The 19,815-nt window shown below is 40.3% G+C and overlaps 2 protein-coding genes across 2 annotated transcripts in view; one reads left to right on the top strand and one right to left on the bottom strand.

The window, feature by feature from the left end:
* Window positions 1–296: 296 nt before the first annotated feature.
* On the bottom strand, window positions 297–11,183 carry MAL2 (mal, T cell differentiation protein 2). Its single transcript, XM_085053452.1, has 4 exons — window positions 11,049–11,183; window positions 8,676–8,846; window positions 4,448–4,606; window positions 297–2,216 (listed from the first exon to the last, which is right to left on the bottom strand). Exons 1-4 carry the CDS (start codon window positions 11,181–11,183, stop codon window positions 2,136–2,138), a joined length of 546 nt encoding a protein of 181 aa, XP_084909578.1. The 3' UTR covers window positions 297–2,135.
* LOC146442368 (uncharacterized) overlaps window positions 11,158–19,815 on the top strand; it is a 43,019-nt gene continuing 34,361 nt past the window's right edge. Inside the window, exon 1 of the mRNA XM_085053451.1 lies at window positions 11,158–11,585. Within this exon, the coding sequence (XP_084909577.1) occupies window positions 11,158–11,585 (428 nt within the window). The remainder of the gene's footprint in view (window positions 11,586–19,815) is intronic.

Below are 19,815 nucleotides of genomic sequence, written 5' to 3'. Positions count from 1 at the left end.
GTAGCGTGCAGGCACAGCCAGGCTGCAGGATACAGGAGAAACCAAACCAAAGATTAGCATCTGTTTGAAATGTTGTGACTGACTTAATTCTTCTCACCAATATTGACACAGTGTCACAAGGCAACGTAGCTGTGAAACTAGTTAAACATATATGAAACTAGCCCCAGTGCAACCGTGCCTTCTCATGAAATCTTAGCCTCAATTTGGTATGTCTAGCATCAGGTAAGTCAGAGTTGGTAGGCAGTTTTTTTGGTACTTTCCAAAGACAAAATTAATAACCAGACTACTGCCATAAATACATTAAGTAACTTTAATGCTCTTAGTGCAAGTCTTTGTAATATACTTTCTTTCATATACTCCAGTGTAAATGTATTTTATACAAAATGAAGTATTTTTAAAAGTAAATGGCTCTAGATAAAATGTTCACAAAAAGTTTCAATGCAATTAGAGAATTAGGAGAAAAAAAAATAAATCAGCCAGAGTACAAAATCTCTGGAAGAAAAAAAACCTTCAGAAAACAGATAGATGACAACATCCCATTGTAGTAATTCAGGACTGAGTGGTTCCATAGTCAGAAGGGTGCCACTCACTCCTGTGTCACCCATAAAAACCTGCCCAGGGTCAGCAGGGCACTGCTGAGGGTGGGTGCCCCTCAGAGATCCTTGTACCTGGTAAGGCTGACAAAGTAACCTCCATGGCAGACACCCTTGTTGGCTCAAGGAGAATGAGTAGGCCTGGGAATGAAGGAAATCCTGTCTTCCCTTACGCAACCACTGCTGGTCTCTGCAGATTAATCAGGTGCACTGGCAAGATGTAGTGAACAAGTTGTTTTACAAATGACAGGGAGCCTTTATTGTCCCAGTTTATCTTTTTGGCACTATTCACAAAAGCAAAAATTATTTACTAGCAAAATAAAAAAAAGCTTCACCATGTGCAAAACAACATGAGTGTCAGGGAGCAGAGCACAATGCTATCATTCAGTTCTGCTAAATCAATTTTCTCTAATATTGCATGTCATCATGCACCAGGATATTCAAGAGAGGCTCAATTAAACATCATTTGTGCGAAAAGCAAACTCCATAGTGGGTGGACCGCTTTGCATTCCACTGCTTTCAGTAAGATGTTGCATAGGCATCTGTCCAAATAGAAACACCTTTACAACACTGCAGGTTTAGAATGCAACAAATAACACACTGCAAGAATTGAGGTCAGACATTATTCAGTATTTGGTAACATTCCATTCAAATGATATTGACTCACATAATACCTAACAAATGCAGCATTTGAAGTAGTGAGAACAAAGCTGTACTCCAACAAAGTTAAACAGTGCAAAAATTCCTGTTAAACAAAAATATACCATGTATATACACACACAACACAAATGCACTGTTTTGTTTTGTAGTATAAATAGATCTGATTAAGCTAAATTCCTAAAATGAACAAACTACTGATTGACAGTCCCAGTTTTCATCTAGTGGAACACAATAAGCTTTAAGGATCAGGTGACCATAGCCAGAAAGAGCTGTAAAGAGAGTATAAAAAGATTTCACTGGATGGTTTTTTAAAATATTTTCTCTGTACATCCAAGTTAATAACATATATATATATATACCAAGTTGAAATACCAACTTAGTGTATATATATATACACTAAGTTGGTATTTCAAAGTCAGCTTGGGCTCTGATCATGCAAAGGGCAGCACACAGAACACCCATGACTCTACCAGGAGCCCCAAGGCTCTACCTGCGTGGAGTGCACTGTAACGCTGCAAAACACTTAATCCCAAGACTGAACAAGGGGGGAATTTTTAGCTGCCTGTGCAGTTAACATCTTGGCTTGGTTTCCATTTTCTTCCTCTTCTGGTGTATCACTGGAGTTCTGTTGTCTACAAATGACGTGTCTGTTTATCCCTAAACTCTTTAATACCCTACAATGAATACACAGTAACAGTAAGTATTAGAAAGGGAAGAGATGGAAACTTGTTTTCTGTTGAGGAAATCCTGATTAGGGGTTATTTGCATTTAAAACAGATTTTATGCAGAAAAAAAAAAGTCTCTCTGGAATTAAATTACAGTAAAACAGACAAGTAGCACTTAATTTGATCTGAAGTGGAATACGTGGGCATGAACCTCTCTTCAGCTGTTATTTAGCCTCCATCTCCTTAATGCCAGGGCTGTGCTGCAACCATAACAAATAGCTGTTGCAAAGGCAAAAATCTAGAGGAGCAGCAGAGAAAAAAAAGAAAAGAAAAAGTGAATCACACATATTGTTCTAAAATATTTTTCTATTCTAAATGAATATAAGAACATAAGCGATTCCAAATTACCTCCCCCAACCAAAATGCTTAATAACGTAAAGAGAGGTTTGGGATCCTCTGAAGTTTTCTCAGGAACTTCTCTGTAATAACCCCATTTTACTACTACCTCATGTTCCTATTTTTCATTTGCTTGCTTCAGCAGACATTTAGAAACAGAATATGAAATAGAATTTCTGCATAAGTTATGGTACAAAGTGAACATGTGTATGTACATTGTGTATTTCAGTTCTCTTATCTAAACTGATCAAACATCACTCTCAGATGTGTCCAACTGGATGCCTTTACCAGAAAACATCAAAGACATCCTTCTAAACAGCAGAACTCTTTTCCTTGCAGAAATACAGAAACAACTCCACATCTGGCCTCCTTGACCAGATATCCAGCCATTAAAACAACTTCCCAAGCAATGCCAGGGAAGTTGCTCCTGTTCAAGAACTGAATTGGATAGATTTGAACTGAAGTGTTAATTTGACTGATTAGGAGTTTTGAATAAATGTTATACCATAGAACCATCACCTGTAAAAAATGAACATATATCTGTTTCTAATCATGGTATATAAAAGTAATTTTAAAAGACAGAATGTTAGCAACTTTTTTTCTTTTTGTCATGTAGCCCATGGGACTGTATCAATGAAATATTTAAAAGGATTAAATATTTTTTCTGTATGTTTTGACTTCCTAAATATAGACCTTTCAAAAAATGTAAAGACACTAAAGACTACGTTTATCTCTTTCACCATTTTCCAGCATGTCTTGATTAAGATACTGAGGGAAGTTACATAAGTATCTTCTCCTCCTGTATCTTGACAGGTATTTGAGGGGCTTGAAGAACTGAATTCTCTCTTAAAAAAGGCAATATGGAAGCAAGAACCGTTTCTTGGAGTGTCCAGTATCCTGCTGTCAGACAAAATGACTGAAGTGACCATATATTCAGTGGTATCTGAACACCCTGAACAAGGACTGAAGAAGTACACTTAAGGGTAGAATCTGAAACGTTTGCTTAGTATACAGAACCTCCCTTAGAGTTCAGGCTCAGTTGGGACACCACCTCTGTCCTTGTGCCACATAGCCACCCAGGGATCAGATGTGCTCCAGGGTGTTACTGGCAGGTGGGTGATGATGAGGAACTCTGGACTTGGGACTCTTCAGGGACTGCCCTGCCAAAGCAAAATGCTTCTCCTTTCTATTCTGCTCTTGCAGACAGAATGAGAACCATACACCTTACATTCATCTGGTTTTATCTTAAGATGAACTGAAAGTGCTTACTGTGCAAAATTTATGGTTCACACAGTTTTAAGGACAACAGATAACCACAGAGGGTTTTAGAAGCTTAATAAATACATACAGTTCCCTGGTATGTAATACCCTCTGGATGAAACAAAAAATTAAGAGCGGTAGTTTCAATTCTTTAAGTTAAGCCTACCTGGCACACCTCTGCTGACCCCTGTAGAGTCCAGCCAGGGAGAAAACTAAAGCCTGGTATATTTTCTGATTCAGCTATGCACACCCACATCACCAAATACATTGATTCAGTTATGAAGCAACTACAGTGAGAAAAATGCATTCTGAGCTTAGGCTATCAAGAAGAGCACTCTAATAATTGCAGTAAGAGACAGCAGGGTCCTGACAGACAACCTTTTTGTCTGATGTAGTAAGTACATATGTGCAACTTCACAAAGACCTAGTCCAAATTTTTTTTATCTCCATGGCTTGTTCACGACTATCTAAATGGTATAAAAAAAGCAACTGAAATTTTGAGCACAGGTGTGAATTTCATACCTCATCCTCTGATAAAGGCTCAGTTGTTCTTTTTCGTCTAATAACCAAAGCTGTTTTTACAAAATACCTTGTCTAAAAATTATACGCTGTAGTGATCATGTATTTAAAACACTACAGTGAAGAGTAGCAACTCTAGACTGTATGGAAGAGTAGCTATCACATTAGCACTACCTTATACCAATGTTTTTCCATGTTGCTGTCAGATACTATTTGCTGCTCTCAAAGGCAATTCTTTCTCTCCCAGATCCTCTTTCTATTGCAGTTTGCTGTTAAATTCCCAAGTTGAAGAGCTAGCTACAGGGGCTTGCTACAGACTTCTGTTCCCCTGACACAAACATATGAAACACATACCGAGGCTGCTATGCTTATGTTATATTCACGACCACTTAGAAGTCTCTCTTGCGTGGTAGAGTTGAATTTGCGGGGAAAGTGATGCAGAGATGTAGTTGCTGCTTGCAGTAGAAATGCTCCAAAATAAAAGACAAAAGTAGCCCCATGGAAAATAAAATCCTAAAAGGCAAACAACAGAATCAGTCTGGGCTCCAACACATACCTAATTCTTCTCATCTTAGTACAAATGAAATCCAACACTGAAACATGAAACTAGAACTGATAACACTAACTTTAGATAAGTAGTGTTAAATCCATCTGAGAGCTTAACCTGGACATGTTTTCACAGCTTCTTGCAATTATAAGCAACTCACTGACATTATTAGTGATAAAGGACAGTTCTTCCTCTCCCCAAACCTTGTATTCTTTCAAATTAAGAGGTATATTTGCATCTTCATGTACACATGCTGACATTTTAGACCACCTTAAAGTTACTGGAGTTTACAGAAGTCTCCCTTCAGACAGATAAAAAAGAAGACATATACAGGCCAACTTTATCACAATTCAAGCAGGGCAATACAATTTTGCAGCCCCAGAAGTCCCTTCTCAGCTACAACCAAAACTTCAAAAACTTTCCTCCATGCTTAAATTTTGCTTCTCTAAATGCCCAGAAGCACCTCAGTTTTGATACAGCTGAAACATCCAACTTCCCAGTACAATGAGATCCAAGAACTGAGACATTTCCACCAACTGTCTCTGACTTGGCTCTACCCAGTAATCAGTAATCTGACAGCTCTTCATGATACTGTGGAATAAAATGTCCGAGATTTGAGAGGACAGGTTTTAGGATTTACTTCAAATATGCTTCTCTCCTGGCCTTCTCTAAGCAATTCCCTCCTCTACGATGAATGCTAACTGAACTTAAGTTTTAAACACCTAACTCTCATTTCTGGGTTCCATTACTGAGACACATAAAAAAGGTTTGCTGCCTTTGCAGGTCCTATTTCAAAGTCCAGTGTTCCAGCAGCAAGATCTAAGGCATGTTCCAGTACAGTTTTAAAATGTCTGAAGTATTCTTCCAACATCTCCTACCGTTGTTCAGTCTGAAAAGCTGACATTTGTACTGCACACAATTTTTGATCTATACAACATATACTTTGTGCCTACACCTGTGCAGGTCTGCAAAAGCCACAGACACAATTTTTAAAATATGCACTAGTATATGGATGCTTTTTGATAATTTCCACAACATGCAGTCTATCTCCAGTAGTAATGAATTCTTTATGAACTTTTAACTTCACTTGAGTGCAATGGACTACCAGTATGCTTAGAGTGAGAACCCAGGATACTTCATGTGTGTCCAGCAGACAGCACTTGCCAGCACTGGAAATTACTGTGTGGCATCCTTACCTGCTGCCTGCCTAAGAGCAAAGTGAGAATGTACTGCATTTCCCTGTTTAGAGAAATGCCGTTTCTTCACAGATATAAGATTTTTCTTTTATTGAAAGAATTTTCTTTTCAAACTCATTACTCATTCCATATTTGACTGCAGCTAAAACTAATTAAATCACACCCTAGTCAGTTTTGATAAATTATGATATAAGCTGCTACTAGTGCGCCCCATTCCACTTAGATCAGGACTAACTGCATACAGGCGAGATGTTTTTCAGGAAACACTCTTTCATTTCCTTCATTCTCCTGCCAAACCCACTAATTTCCTTCTCCTGGCAGCAATTACAGTGAAGCTATGTAGCATCAGTAAGGTTTCACATTTACATGGTTATGGTTTGTGTAACCAAAATCCCCAAGATCTTACGAGTGACCTATCTTGGGTTTTAGTAATTGTTATCATGGTGCTTAACTCTCCCTCGCCTCCACACTTGTATAATCACTGAGACCTCATACAAAGTTTGAGGTAAACTCACAAAGTGGATGCAAAACACTATCAGAACAGCATGGTAAGTTAGTTCACATCTGATTTTGTAAATGAGTGTATTGTGAGTCAGGCTGTAAAGGGCAGTAGTTGTCATACCATCTGGTTTAATACACTGATGTACTTACTTATTGATGGAGCCCCACAAGGTCCATCTTTTCCACTGTGTACCATCTTATTTTTAAAATATCTCTAACAGTATGAGCAGATATACTTACAACGTAAGGTATTACTAAATGCATCGCTGCATTTATAGTAATAAAAACAATTTTTGTATTTCCAGTAAATATTTATGTGCAACAGGAGGTAAAAAATCCCCAACTTGTGAAGTGCTGCTAAAGAGTTTAGTGCCAACAAGTTACAAAACATTTGGGTACCTGAAAACAGTGGTAAAGTGTCTTGTCTTTGTTGACAGCTGGAAGAGGCTGTGTTTCAGCCACCAAGTGAGAGATAAAATGATTCCCTCTGCATTTATTTAAGATGTTGACTGAGTTATGACAGCTTTCTAGATGAAGTTACAGATGTAGTTTTTATACAAGTCATGTATCAATTTCCTGACATAAAAAGTTTTCCAGCAGTTTATTACATACAAGGGGACAAAATTAACAGTACAACAAATCACTGCCAGTATCAAGTAGCCAATGTGGAACATGCACACAATTGTTGTAAGATGAAATTTGTAGAGCATTTTCAATCTATAAAGGGCTTTCTCCTCATCCAGCAACTCTTTAATAGATGCATGATTGTAAACTGGCAAACAGTTTCAATGAAACCCAGGACACTATTAATTTACGCTAGTTAAGCACATGCTCAAGGGCTTTGTTGCATCATAATTTGTGAGGATGTTGCAGCATAAATCCCTGTAAAGGTCTCTGTGATTGTAACTGATTATTAGCCTAATTACTGCCTGTATTGTGCTGGAAAGCTCATGCTGTACATATATTTATTCACGATCAAAGTGCTAAAGTTTGTTTTTAATAGAAGCCAGTCTGTTACCACTGGTGGCCTTAGAAGTTATCAGAGCTCCAAACTCATCAACCTTTATGATTTGCTTTAAAGAACATTTGTTTCAAGGGCCTGTCTATGAATTACCTGAACAAGTAACTCTCCACAGATGTTGATATGGAAGTATGCAATTCCAGCTATGATCAATGAAGGTGTAAATAGGAAAACTAAGCTGTGTAGGAGGAAGATGAAGGTGATCAGCAGTTACAAACAGACATACTGCAGTATTTCAGAAGTTGTAGTCCTTTAGGGAGATTTTTTGTTTTTTAAATTAAATATTCTGATCACAGTTTTGCCACGTCTTATTATTCACTTCCAGTAATATAAGAGAGTGTGATATAACCTCATACTCAACTACTTGAGTGCTAAAAACTCAAAGTAAAAAACACTTAATGACAACAAAAAAGCACATAAATTACCAGTCAATAACCCGAGGTATCCAAATGGTTGACAAAAAATAATCTAAACAACTTCCCTTTTTTATCAGGAAGCTACAGTCTTTGACAACTACTGGCACAAGCCGTAACAATCAATTACAGCAAGGATTGGCTTTGTCTTCACAATGAAAAGCTAAGAAAAGAATATTTGTATCTGTAGTCTCACCAAGCTTGAATATTTGTATCTGTAGTCTCACCAAGCCTCTTCTAGCAAAGATAAAGACATTAAGTCTCCTAATAAGATGTTAAGCTGTATCATACTGCAGGTTATTCTATCTTTTACCATCTAATGTCTAACAGCCACTCACCATTGCTGCCCTAGCTTTGAGGAATTGACCAAAAAGTCACCAATAGATTTTCTTAGCAACGGGAGGGGACCTTCTGGGTGCTAAAGTCCAGTCTGTGCTATCTTAGACAACTACATCACACAGTGTGTTCATAAATGTGTCCTTTCCTTTACAATATTAGATGTATGTACATCCGATTATTCGTAAGGTGTTCCTACCACTTTAATAGTCAGAAAGTATTTTCTGATTTCCAGTCCATAATAATTTCTGGACATTTAAACCAATTTGTTGATACACCTTGTTAAACTAGTCCTCCTCCTGCTGCTCATGCATTTTATGTGCTCAGAGAGGACAAGTGCTCCTTCAAACAGCTTCAAAAGCTCCTTCAGCCTCCATCATAAAAGAGGTCCTGCACCTCTGTCACCTCTGAAACCCTAGTCTTTCTTTTTCCAGTTTTGAATTCCTCTGTTTGAAAAACTTTGTGCTAAAACAGAAGGCCAGGTGTTAAGACTTAGAATCAACACTTCTCATTAAATAATTTCAGTTTCTAAAACAAAGGGAATCCTTAAATAAAGAAAAAATCTTACCGCCTGGTTCCAGTTGACAGCAATTCTATTTGCATAACCAAAGAGGAACACAGAGAGGAACACAATGGAGAGGAACCATGCAGTCACTGCCACAAACATCACCCATCCCTGCAGCAGTGGCAGGGGAATGTGGGTAGACGCAACCAAAATCCAGACTATTGTTCCAAACAGCTGCAAGGAAAGGAATACAGAGAATAAACTGAAAGATAACTTTCACTCAGTCCTTTCTGCCTAAGAACTGATATCACACATTACACATCATCAGATGACTCTTAGGAACCAAGAGGAAACACTTCAAAAGTACTCAGAGAACCCAAGTCCTCCTCTCAGAAATGATAGGCACTAAATGGCAAAAGAACAAAGCCACTCCAAAATTCCTAAAAGCTCTTAAAATAGTCTTGAAAATGGGATTTACAATCCACGTGACTTCTGTGCTGCTGTTGAAAATTTTACCCATACTTTAATTTTGAGGAAAATATAAGAAATGTGAAAGCATGGTTCAAACACACACATACACTAATCTCCCTATATATACACAAATTAGCACGAAAAGGATGTACTTTGGTTTGGCTTCAATCTCATAGTTTAGATTTGTAGTTCTAATCAGATGAGATACAGAAAAGAGATGAAACAATACCCATTTTTCCAATGTTTTTGTAATAACAAGATGAAAGAGGACACATAAAGCAATAAAGTGAAAGAGACAGCTAGAATACAGAATAAGGTAAGTTGTAAATGATGCTGTAAGAACTAGAAAAATTTACAGCTTTTTTTGATTTACAGAATCATCGTAACTTGGAGAAGAATTCAGCAGTGCCAATTTTCATTTCAGCAGACTGCTCACAGGAAATGAGTGGTAGGGACACTGTGCCATGATGGGCTGATGGAGAAGATATGTATTCTAGGGCTTCCCTGGTTTAATCAACTCTTGGCCTAAGGAATGGTACTGTTTCTTCCTGCAAATCCTGCCACTTAATAAAAAAGGATATATGGAGTGAATCACAACTGTGATCTAAGTATGTTTGTTTATTACAGAAAGAGTTAACTTCATTATCCAAGCTGCTGAATAGTGACAGCTAAAATCAATTTCCAAGCAAATTATTTCTTTCCTGTTTAAATTCTACAGATTTACAACCAGGAATTCAGAGGTTACATTTTCAGATTCAGAGAGCTTTCTTTTGTATCAAGGCCAGATAAGAGATACCTTTCAAAAGATGCCTGCTATAAAATTAGCTGGCTCCTCTCTGGCATTACACTGCAGCAGCATATATGTAAAGATGCATTGCTAGTCTAAGCTCCCATGGGTCTATGTATTAGTGTTCAAGTTGTTCTCTAGGGCTCCTTTTTTAGCTGCTGTGAAGAACCAAACTTTCTCTAGTTTCACAAGACTGCAGGTGCAAGTCTGTTACTTGGTGACCAGAGAGTGATGGGCAGTGAGGAAGCAGAAGGGATAGCAGAAAAGTGTCTGTTAAACAAAAGACAGAGAGACATGAAATGTATTCAGTATTTTAAACGTGTAGACTTGCAGGGTTCCTTAAAAATAAATTTAGAACTGTACTGTAGAGACTGCTAATCTTAGCACCCACTGTTGTGCTATTTCCCTCGCACTACACCTGCCCAGTTCAGCTTGGCTGTCAGATGTACAATTGGTTGGCCAACCAAATTAACCTTTTGTCCCTACTGACTGTGGGCTGATTTAGTGCCTGGACTTGTGCTTCGAGCTCCTTACTCAGCTGCAGTTTTACACCTTCTGGGGTGGGGATCCAGCTCACAGGCTGGGACCCAAGCATTATTCTGCTCTGACCGTAAGGAAAAAAAAAATCAATAAAATCAGATCAGCTCTACCAAGTTGTTTTTTGGTTTTTTATCTCCCACTAATCAGTGGCACTGTAGAGCCTCATACCCAACCTCAGCTCAAAGGTCCTCAGTGCTGTGCACGCCGATGAGGTCTAACACACACACGACACTGAATGTACTTGTGGGAGTTTGCAGCGAACGCGGAACAAATGCGCACAGACAAAACCCGGTGTAACTCTCCACGGTGCGGCTTTGGGTCGGGGGACAGCGCGGCTCAAAGCCCTCGACAGCTCGAACAGCCCCGCGAACCCGTCTGTTTGCGGAGCCCCCGCCCGCAGCACCGGCCCGAGGGCAGCGAACCCGCCGGGGCGAGAGGAGGGCGCGGGGCAGCTCCCGGTGCCGCTCCCGGTGCCGCTCTCGCAGAGCCCCGGCAGAGCCCCGGCCCGGCCCGGCCCGGCGCCCCACAGCTCCCGTCACAAAATGGCAGGGGAGCGGCGCGGGCCGGGCTCGGCCGCCGCGAGGGGCGCGGGATGGAAGGCCCGCGGCCGCTCCCACCCCGGCTCCCCTCGCACTCACGATCTCCAGGAAGATGACGGCTCCCGAGAAGGTGCGCAGGATCTCCAGGCCGGAGGGCAGCGTGACCCGGGCAGGCGGGAAGTAGGGAGCGGGGTTGGGAGGCGGCGGCATGGACGAGGCTCCCCTGGGCAACATGTTGCTGCGGCGGCGGCTGTACCGAGCGCGGCCAGGTGGGCGCGGAGGCGGCGGCGAGGGCGAGCGCAGGTGCGGGAGAGCAGCTCCGCGCCTCCCCCTGCCCGGCCCGGCCCGGCACCGCCCCGCTGCCGCCGCGCCTCGCCCGGGGCTGGGCGGGGGCAGCGCACCTGGGGCCGGGCCGTGTCCGGGGCTGGGCGGGGGCAGCGCACCTGGGGCCGGGCCGTGTCCGGGGCCGGGCGGGGGCAGCGCACCTGGGGCCGGGCCGTGTCCGGGGCAGCGCGGGGGGCAGCGCACCTGGGGCCGGGCCGTGTCGGGCCGCTGCCCCTCGGCTTCCCCGGCAGCGAGTCCTGAATCAGGCCAGCCAGACGCGGGGCGTGATTTCCTAATGCCGGTTTGCAAAACGTTGTTATTTACCTTCTAGTTACAGATATTTGGGACTTCGAAATTACGTGGTTGCACTTTTTGTTTTTTTAAAGGAGCCTACTAGGCTGTCCATTCAGAATATTGAAAACATTTCATGTGTATCTTCGTTTTGTTCCGTCTGGCTCAACTGTGCACAATTGCTTAAAAGAAAAAATGTTCGTTTGTAAAAGTTCGGGTAGAGGAAGGTATATGTTCACCAGACCATTTATATTCCATTTTTTTCTTACACTTCTTTGTATAAGCATCTTCTACAGATGAAGCATATGCCATCGTGCAGCAGTTCTTGTATGTCTCCTGTTGTGACTTAGGATGGCATGTCCTGTCTCTGGGATGACCAAGTTTCACCCAATGTTATCCCATGCAGTGATTTTGGGTGTTTATCCTCCATATATACAGCTGCCACTTTAGAGATGACATATGAAGAAGGTTTCATGCAAGTGTATAGTTGCTCTGGAAGTTGAACTAGCCTGGGCATTGAAATTATATTTCTTTATTTTTTGATGCATGATGTTTCTTGGATATGCTTTTGTAATGACAAGAAATGCCACAGCCTGCAGTGCCTGCCTTCCCCACCCCAATCTAAGCCCTAAGTGGCGAGCAGTTGGCTCCATTAAACAGGACTCATCAGTGTTTCTGCCATACCTAGTACATAAGTAGGTTTGTGATGCTTTCAAAATGCAGTAATAGCTGCTTGGCTTTGAAATCGTGGCTTCTAAAGGAGGAAGAAGCAACAGTTTGCATTCTTTCTTGTGCTCTATCTTCATCACCATGCCTCTTGTAGTTGTATGCCTCTTAAGTAGGAGATGTAGGATTGAATCCCCATTAGGCTGAAGAAGGCACTAAGCCCAGCCTCCCTTCTTTTCTGAGTGCTTTACCCCATCAGTTATCCAATGAGTTAATTTTTTTTCCCCTAAACCTATTTTATAAGTGAACTTTGTGTTCCATCCTTTTATCTTCAGGGAAAGACTGCAGGCTCTGGAAATGCATGCCTACAGGACCTGTTTGGGATGTGTTTTGGAAAGGAATGGGATTCAGGCTTGTACCTAAGTGATCAGGTGTAGGTGGTTTATTCTTGGGGTTGCATTCTGGAGACTATATGTCCAAATAATTTCACAGTCTGGCCCTAAACTGTTGAGACTGCCCTGCAGAGGGAGAAATCTGAGTGGGTGGAAAACAGGGTTGATTAGTTTATGATTGAGAACAAGAAATGTGATTGTCCTTATCTTACACAAAGGAAGTACAAATAGCACTTGATCATAAACATTTCCAGTGCTATTATCCAGCTGCACAGTTAATCTGTGCGAACTCCAGCAGCACCGGATTTTATTTATGATTACATACCATGTGCAGTCACTTTTTCTTGATTGTAAATACAATTTCTTTTTACCTGCACATTCCTTGTAACACTTATTTTGTTGAATTTTAGTGGGTTTTAAAAAAAAAATCTAAATTTCACTTTCACAACTAAATATAGATATAATGAGTAGCTTTTTGTGCTTTTTTCCTAAATGCTAATAATTTAAATTAAAGTGGCTGTTTAAATTATTTTTACTGGGCTCAGGCAAGATGCACTGCAGTGCCATGTGGGATTGCTTTTATACTGATTCATGTACTGTTTGAAACTTTAAAGAACTGGATTCTTTAAGAGATTAGTGTCAGGATTGAATTTTTAAGTTTCCATGCAAAAGCACATGTTTGTGTTGGACTGCTTTTTAATAGCATTTTTATGTGACTAATTGCATCTTGGCATGTTACAAGGTAAACTAATGATGCAGCTTCCAGTCCACCAGAGCCAACAAGTAGACAGAAGTGTATTGATTCACTGTGTGTAAGAAGGTCTGTCTATACAACCACAAAGACTAAAAACTTTTCTTAAATGGCTGTAACAAGCTCATTCCCTTTCGTGTTCTTATGCTTATGGCAGCCTAATGTAAAGGTGGCATTGTCACAGAACTACCAAACCAGTTGCTACCAATTCTGGATTAAGAAAAAATAATTGATTATTTAATTCCAAGTACATTGATGTCCATATTATATATAGAAATTGAAATATATTTTTTAGAATTCTCTAATTGTTCTTCCCCAGGTGACCAGAAAAATGCAGTAAGTTATGAAAATCTGTAGTCAGGTATAATAAAAGATAAATTAGTATTTTGAAAAAACGTAGGCATACATCATACTGGATATGAAAATTACTTACACTGCAGTCCTATGCAGCAAGATTCAGACTACCTTTTGTGATGTATGGCTTGATACTTCTAAAAGAGCTGAATATTAGTAAGGGTACTAGAGTAATAGGTAAAAGTAATGTCAGTGTAAGAATTCATGGTCCTTAACACCTTATCTGAGTATGTTATCAGGAGCACTTCAAGAAGAGATGTAATCTCATCTCCTGTGTTACAGTGTGCACAAAGGTGGTCTGCCAAAATGGCCAAAGAGGTGTAAAATACAAAGCCAATAACTGACAGTAACCCTATTTTCCTGTGGCTCTGTTTATGCACAGGCAGATTTCCCCAAGCCAGAGAGGAGCTAAGCAAGGCTTTCCTGACAGTACTAGGCTCTGCTTCTTTCTTCCAGTTACTTTCTTGTTCTGGAGGAAGTTGCCCCCAAAAGTCATGTGTGTTTCTTTTAGATTTGCAAAGCTGCTCTTTCTTAAGAAGGAACACAGACTTTCCTAATCCTATAGTTACATATCAAAAATAGAAAGCCCAGAGCCGATCACGTAAAACAGGCTTTTTGTTTATGGATGAATTAATTTAATATGCTCCTGGAAACTGCATGCAGGATTCTGATCTCATACTGGTACAAACTCTGGAGTCATTCCCCTTTAGCCAGTGAAATTAAATCGGCATAAAACTGGTTTGCATAAGATGAGTGATAAGGAAAGCATTTAGCGTCATTTGTGTAGTGTATTTACTCAGTGGTAACAGAACTTCAGGGTCATGGTTGGACCTGTGCATACTTTGAATTGGTGTGCAAGTACCACCACATTGTTGAGGTTTCTTGGGAGGCAGTGCAACAGTTTTAAATTTTAACAGGCAGGGCCAGGCTTGTGAATGCATGCTGCCCCTTTTTGTATCATTACACTAAGGGAAAAACAACTGTTGAAATCTCCCACTTCATCCAGTTAAATTGAGCTTGCAATGTGTGCTGAGGAGAGGAGGTGAAGATAAATGTGCCACTGGTTTAGTCCACCAGTCTCAGGGGTGGCTGCTTACCAAAGCAGTCCCTGGAGTAACTTAAAGCAGTCTGACAGCTGCTCTCAGCAGTGATTTCTGGCTGGCTCATAAGGCTGCAGTGGTACTCTAGACATTGCCTCTTCCCACAGACGTGTCTTCTGTGCCCAGAGCTGTGGGATCAAAGGCATTGACCTGGCTACTTTGGCTCTCGGGGTACCCTATAAAGCCAGGAATCCTCAGCTGGCTGGTTAAGAGTGTTTGAGGGTCCCTTCAAAAGGGCACCACCCAGCTGGGAGGCTGGCGTTGAGCCAGGGGCCCTCCTTGGTGCAGTAAGTGTGTTACCTAGGACAGACTGAGATTCCTGACCTGCTTTCATAACACTGTTTCCATGTTCCTAAGGTTACCACCACTTTATTTGTTTGACTTGGTGGCGCTGCTGTTCTCGAGCAATATAGTATAAGGTGCAAAGGACTGATTTTCCTTTACTTTACTTTGAGAAATTCCTTTTAGATGTGTGAGGGTACAGCAAAGGTAAAAGTGCAGAATCTCATCATAGCATAGAGGATGATCCTGACCTGAGGTGGCGTAGGAGGTAAGGTGGGTAGAGAGGGACATGGCAGAGCAGAGCAAAGTCACCTAATGGGAAAATACCTCCACAAGTCAATGTGCTGCTCTTGGCACAGGTGAGCCAGCAGGAAAAGTGGTTTGCATGGATTGTCCTCAGAGGAGAATGTGAAAGTCTCGGAGGTACAAACTGGGAGCATAACATTTCTGTAGATGAGGGAGGAGTAAATAGCACTGGTTGTTTATGGTAGAATTGCCCAGGGAAACCAGTAGACAGACTGCACAGCAGCAATAATTTTTTTCCCTGTCACCCTCCAGCATCATGGTATAAAAGAGGACCAGTTCAGCCTGCTGCAGAGGAGCTCAAGGAGGTTGTGCTAAGTGCTGCTATTGCAGGATGCAGCACAGCACTGTGCCATTGGCACATGGGCCCCTTCTCAGTCTGTCATCACCCAAGACTTGATGTAGTAATCTTTACTCATAACATGTTGGCCATGATCTTATCTCTCGTTGGGCAGCAGTAGGTATCTATTGTTTTGATGAACCATCAGTGCTTTCAGGAAGTCACCTTTTTCCTCAGTTGCAGTTTGTTTACCTTTTGGGGACTGTTTGTTTTATTGAACAAAATCCTGGCTAAAAATCCAATAGAAGGTTAAGGATAATTAAGCAAAAGACAATGGTGACTTTATTTTGCCATGGATGAATTAAGAAAGGAGAAGCAGGGAGACATTAATATATGATTGTATAAAAAAGCACTGTAGAGGTTTGAAATAGCATAAAAATCCTGCTGCAAAAGGAATGAGTCCATAGCTTTCAAAGCACTCTGAGTTTATTTTGTTGTAATAAAAAGGATTTATCAATGTTACGATGTATACACATAATTAGGACTTAGCTGACGACTGTTAATAGGATGGTAAAAAGCTCTTTGTATGTAAGTATGGACATCTTTAAGGGAATCATAAATAACTTCTATATTTTTAGTTCGTTTCAGTTTGCTTAAAACAGGAGGGTCTTATTCTACTCATATCTGTTGTTTCTTACAGTAACTACTAGAGTCATAAGGCTGAGAGGGAGCTCTTCAGCCACCAAATCACTGGCAGACCTGTAATCCTTTTACTGACTATGCATCCAGTGCCTCTGATGTTCATGAAATTAATTAATTTCAGTACTAGTAGAACAGTTTAAAAATAGACGCAAAACTTATTGGTCAGATATACTGCTATGTTCTATCTTCTTTATGGAATGTACAGTGCATGGACATTTTTTCTTTTTTAAATGATAGATTGAAAGCCATTATTGGGATTTTTCTTTTAGATAAGAAATGCTGATACAGCTTCTAGAAGCCTTTGGGTGGTCTGAGCCATGGTTCTGCATCTTCAGACACTCTATTGCTGTTCCCAAATTAATTGAAGGGAAAAATTAAGTGATCACAGTTATTTGTTTGTACTGCAAGAATATTGATTTCATTATGAAATTCAGATTGTTCATTAAGAGTTGTTTGAATGTTCTTATGTATAGGCAATTTTTTAGATATTGGTACCTGAAGTGTAGTTTTCTTGAGTGAAGTTTGCAGCATTTTACATCCTGGAGGACTACAAGGTTCTCAACTGAGATGAATGATTCAAGATATATCAGCATTTCTCTCTCTCTCTCTCTCTCTCTCTCTATCTATCTCTCTCTCTCTCTCTATCTCTGTGGTTTTTTTTTTAGTTTTTTTTTTTTTTGACTTAGAAAAAGCACAAATGCATGTTCTCTAACCTTGAACTTTAGATTACAAGCTTGCCTATCCTCTGCAATGTTAAACTCCCATAGGACAGTCTGTTTTCAGGAACTGGATGCCCCTAACAAAACATGAACCTTCCTTTAATGTTTCATTTTCTTATGTCAGATTGAGAAATGCTGCCTGCTTATGTGCATAGATCCTCTGAAAGCCAGTCCTGATACTGATGGCAAGTTCTAAACAGTAACTGTTTCTGAGTCATCAAGTGCTGAAGCTACATCACAAACTAACATAACATGAGAACAATATCTTTGTTTCAGGGAATTACTGTGAATATATTTCTGCAGGCCTAACTCAACTATTTAGTTCCTACTGAACCCAGCCTCAGATTCTTTCACAATGTTTTGGTAAGTTTAAGCATTTGATCAAGTAGGTTTTGATTCACAGGAAAGCAAACAGGTTTGGGGTTTTTTTTTTTTCTTCCTTTCTTTCATAAATCCTAAACCAGTTAAACTGCATTCCTGCTGGCCTGACGTCCTTCATGAAGAAATAAGTGTTACACACAGTATGTATGCAATTTCTGGATAGAAAACAATCTGTGGTTCTACTGGCAGGGTTAGCTTAAGGAAGGTGAGGTGGTTTGTGCTGTCCTCATATTGAGGCACACTCTGCTAAGATGTGGCTTAGACTGTGAAAAATAAGTTAAAGACCAACTATCTCACTTTCCCTTCATGATTTTTAATGTGACAACCACAGAATCTACTTACACAAATAATGTATATTTTATTTCAATCACAGTTGCTGATGGTTTCTTGTAATTATTAGTGTCTGTCTTTGTGTTTTGTTTCCTGACATCTTTCCACTCTTGCACATGCTTCTTTTATGTAGTGGGTGTTTTCATCTAGGACAGTAAATAATTCCTGACAAGTGAAGTGGACTTGCATGTTGTTCTCAGAGGTGCTGGATGAGGGGAGAGAAAGGGATGTTGAATTGGCTACCAGGAAAGTTTTCTAATTTATTTACAAGGCAGTGATTAAAAAATAAAAACAAACAAACTTTAAACAGCAGACTACCTGCACCTTCAAACGAAATTATTTTTCTACCCCAGAATCTTATTTAGAATGGGACCTTATGTTCACATATCCTTCAGAGTGTTTACAGTCTGTAGCAGTACATTTCAAATACTTAAATAGCCTTGCCTTTTTCTGCCTACTAGTAGTTTTGTGGAGCTATTTAAGTAGCTTAAATTTTAAGCCACAGGTATTTGGAAGAAGGATGAATCAGTGGTCAAAAAACACAGCTCATTAATTTTACATAATAGCAAAAGAATAAATAGGTCAGTATTCTGTGCATTATTTTACTAATAGGATAGTTTAATTGTGTGCAGTTAATGTTTACAGGGTACTTTGAAGATGTAATTTGTTGTACATAATTTGTTGTACAGGACTAATGTATTCACTCATTTCTACATCTAGCTATACTCAAAAAGAAATACTTAACCTCACGTGAAGTTCTTTTGGGTTTCTGGTGCACAGTGAAAGAAACCAGGCTGGGAGTCAGCTGGCAAGGGCCTATGTGTACCTCCAGTTACCTGGCTGGACCTGCACTACAATCAGGAAATAGCCACATTTGAGGAACAATTTGTTTTGTACTAAAGTAGGTATCTGGATATAGATGACAGGAATCACTTGTGTCTGTTTTGTGCTTGGTTTTGCAGAAAATGTATTTCTGCTTCTTCAGGTCCCGAGAAAGTTCTCTCTCCCGCAAATTTGGACTTGCAGAAAGCTCTGGTATTCCTGAGCTATTGAACTGAAATTTCTTGTTGGACCTACTGACAACATTTTAGATTTCCTCTGACAAACTTTAAAGCATTTTCAAGACCTAGAAATTAGTGCACAGTGGGAAGTAAATGCAGTAGCTCTCATGGTAATCATCCACCAACTCTGTCTTCACAATTTTCTGCACTGTGGTACTTAATCTTCTGACGGACTGATCATCATTGTTACTCCTTCCACCCTCCACATAGCAGAGTGTGCTCAGGGAATGTTGTGGGAAACTGATATAATGACTTCTATTGTATGAAGTTGGGAAAATTAGCATCTCTTGCTAGACAGCTTATTGCTGAGAGGTTAGCAAGACAGCAAAACTTGCAGCATCTGCTGAGTGAAAAAAAAATGAACAGGGGATTCATCACTGAAATCTGCTTTCAAAAGGGTATTACTTGCACTTTTTAGGAGTCTTTAGGATTGAACTATGTCCACTTCAATAAAACCAAAGTAATGATTGACATCTGGCTACTTTTATAAAGTTTTGTTTGTTTTGCAAAACACATAAGTAAAGACAAATGTGACAAAAGAGAGGATATATAATGAAATTGCATAGTTTGAGGTTATGGCTCTGCAGATACACCCATGATGTACTGCCTCATACCAATGAGAAACTACAATCCCTTGACTCACCCAGCATCTGCAGGTCTGCACTTGATTAGGCACAGGACCTCCACGGGATTTAAGCATAGATTTAGCACTGAGGATGCTGAGGTACAGCACTAAGGGCCTTAGGGATCCAGAACTCAAAATTCACATGTTCACACAGACTCCCCAGCCACAGACAGCTCTGTGAGGTCAGCTATTGTGCCTCAGTACGCTGCTGCTGCTGTCTGCAAAACAGAGTGATGTGAGTTCCTGGTCCCACCCACCTAAAAATCAATTGACACTTTTTCTCTGTGTTGAGAGATCCGCATGGA

This window comes from Lichenostomus cassidix, chromosome 2 (genome assembly GCF_008360975.1).
Source record: "Lichenostomus cassidix isolate B80296 chromosome 2, HeHo_3.0, whole genome shotgun sequence".
Classification (NCBI taxonomy): Eukaryota; Metazoa; Chordata; class Aves; order Passeriformes; family Meliphagidae; genus Lichenostomus; species Lichenostomus cassidix.
Note: the sequence above shows the minus strand (reverse complement) of the source record. Positions and strands in the feature narration are given on the sequence as shown.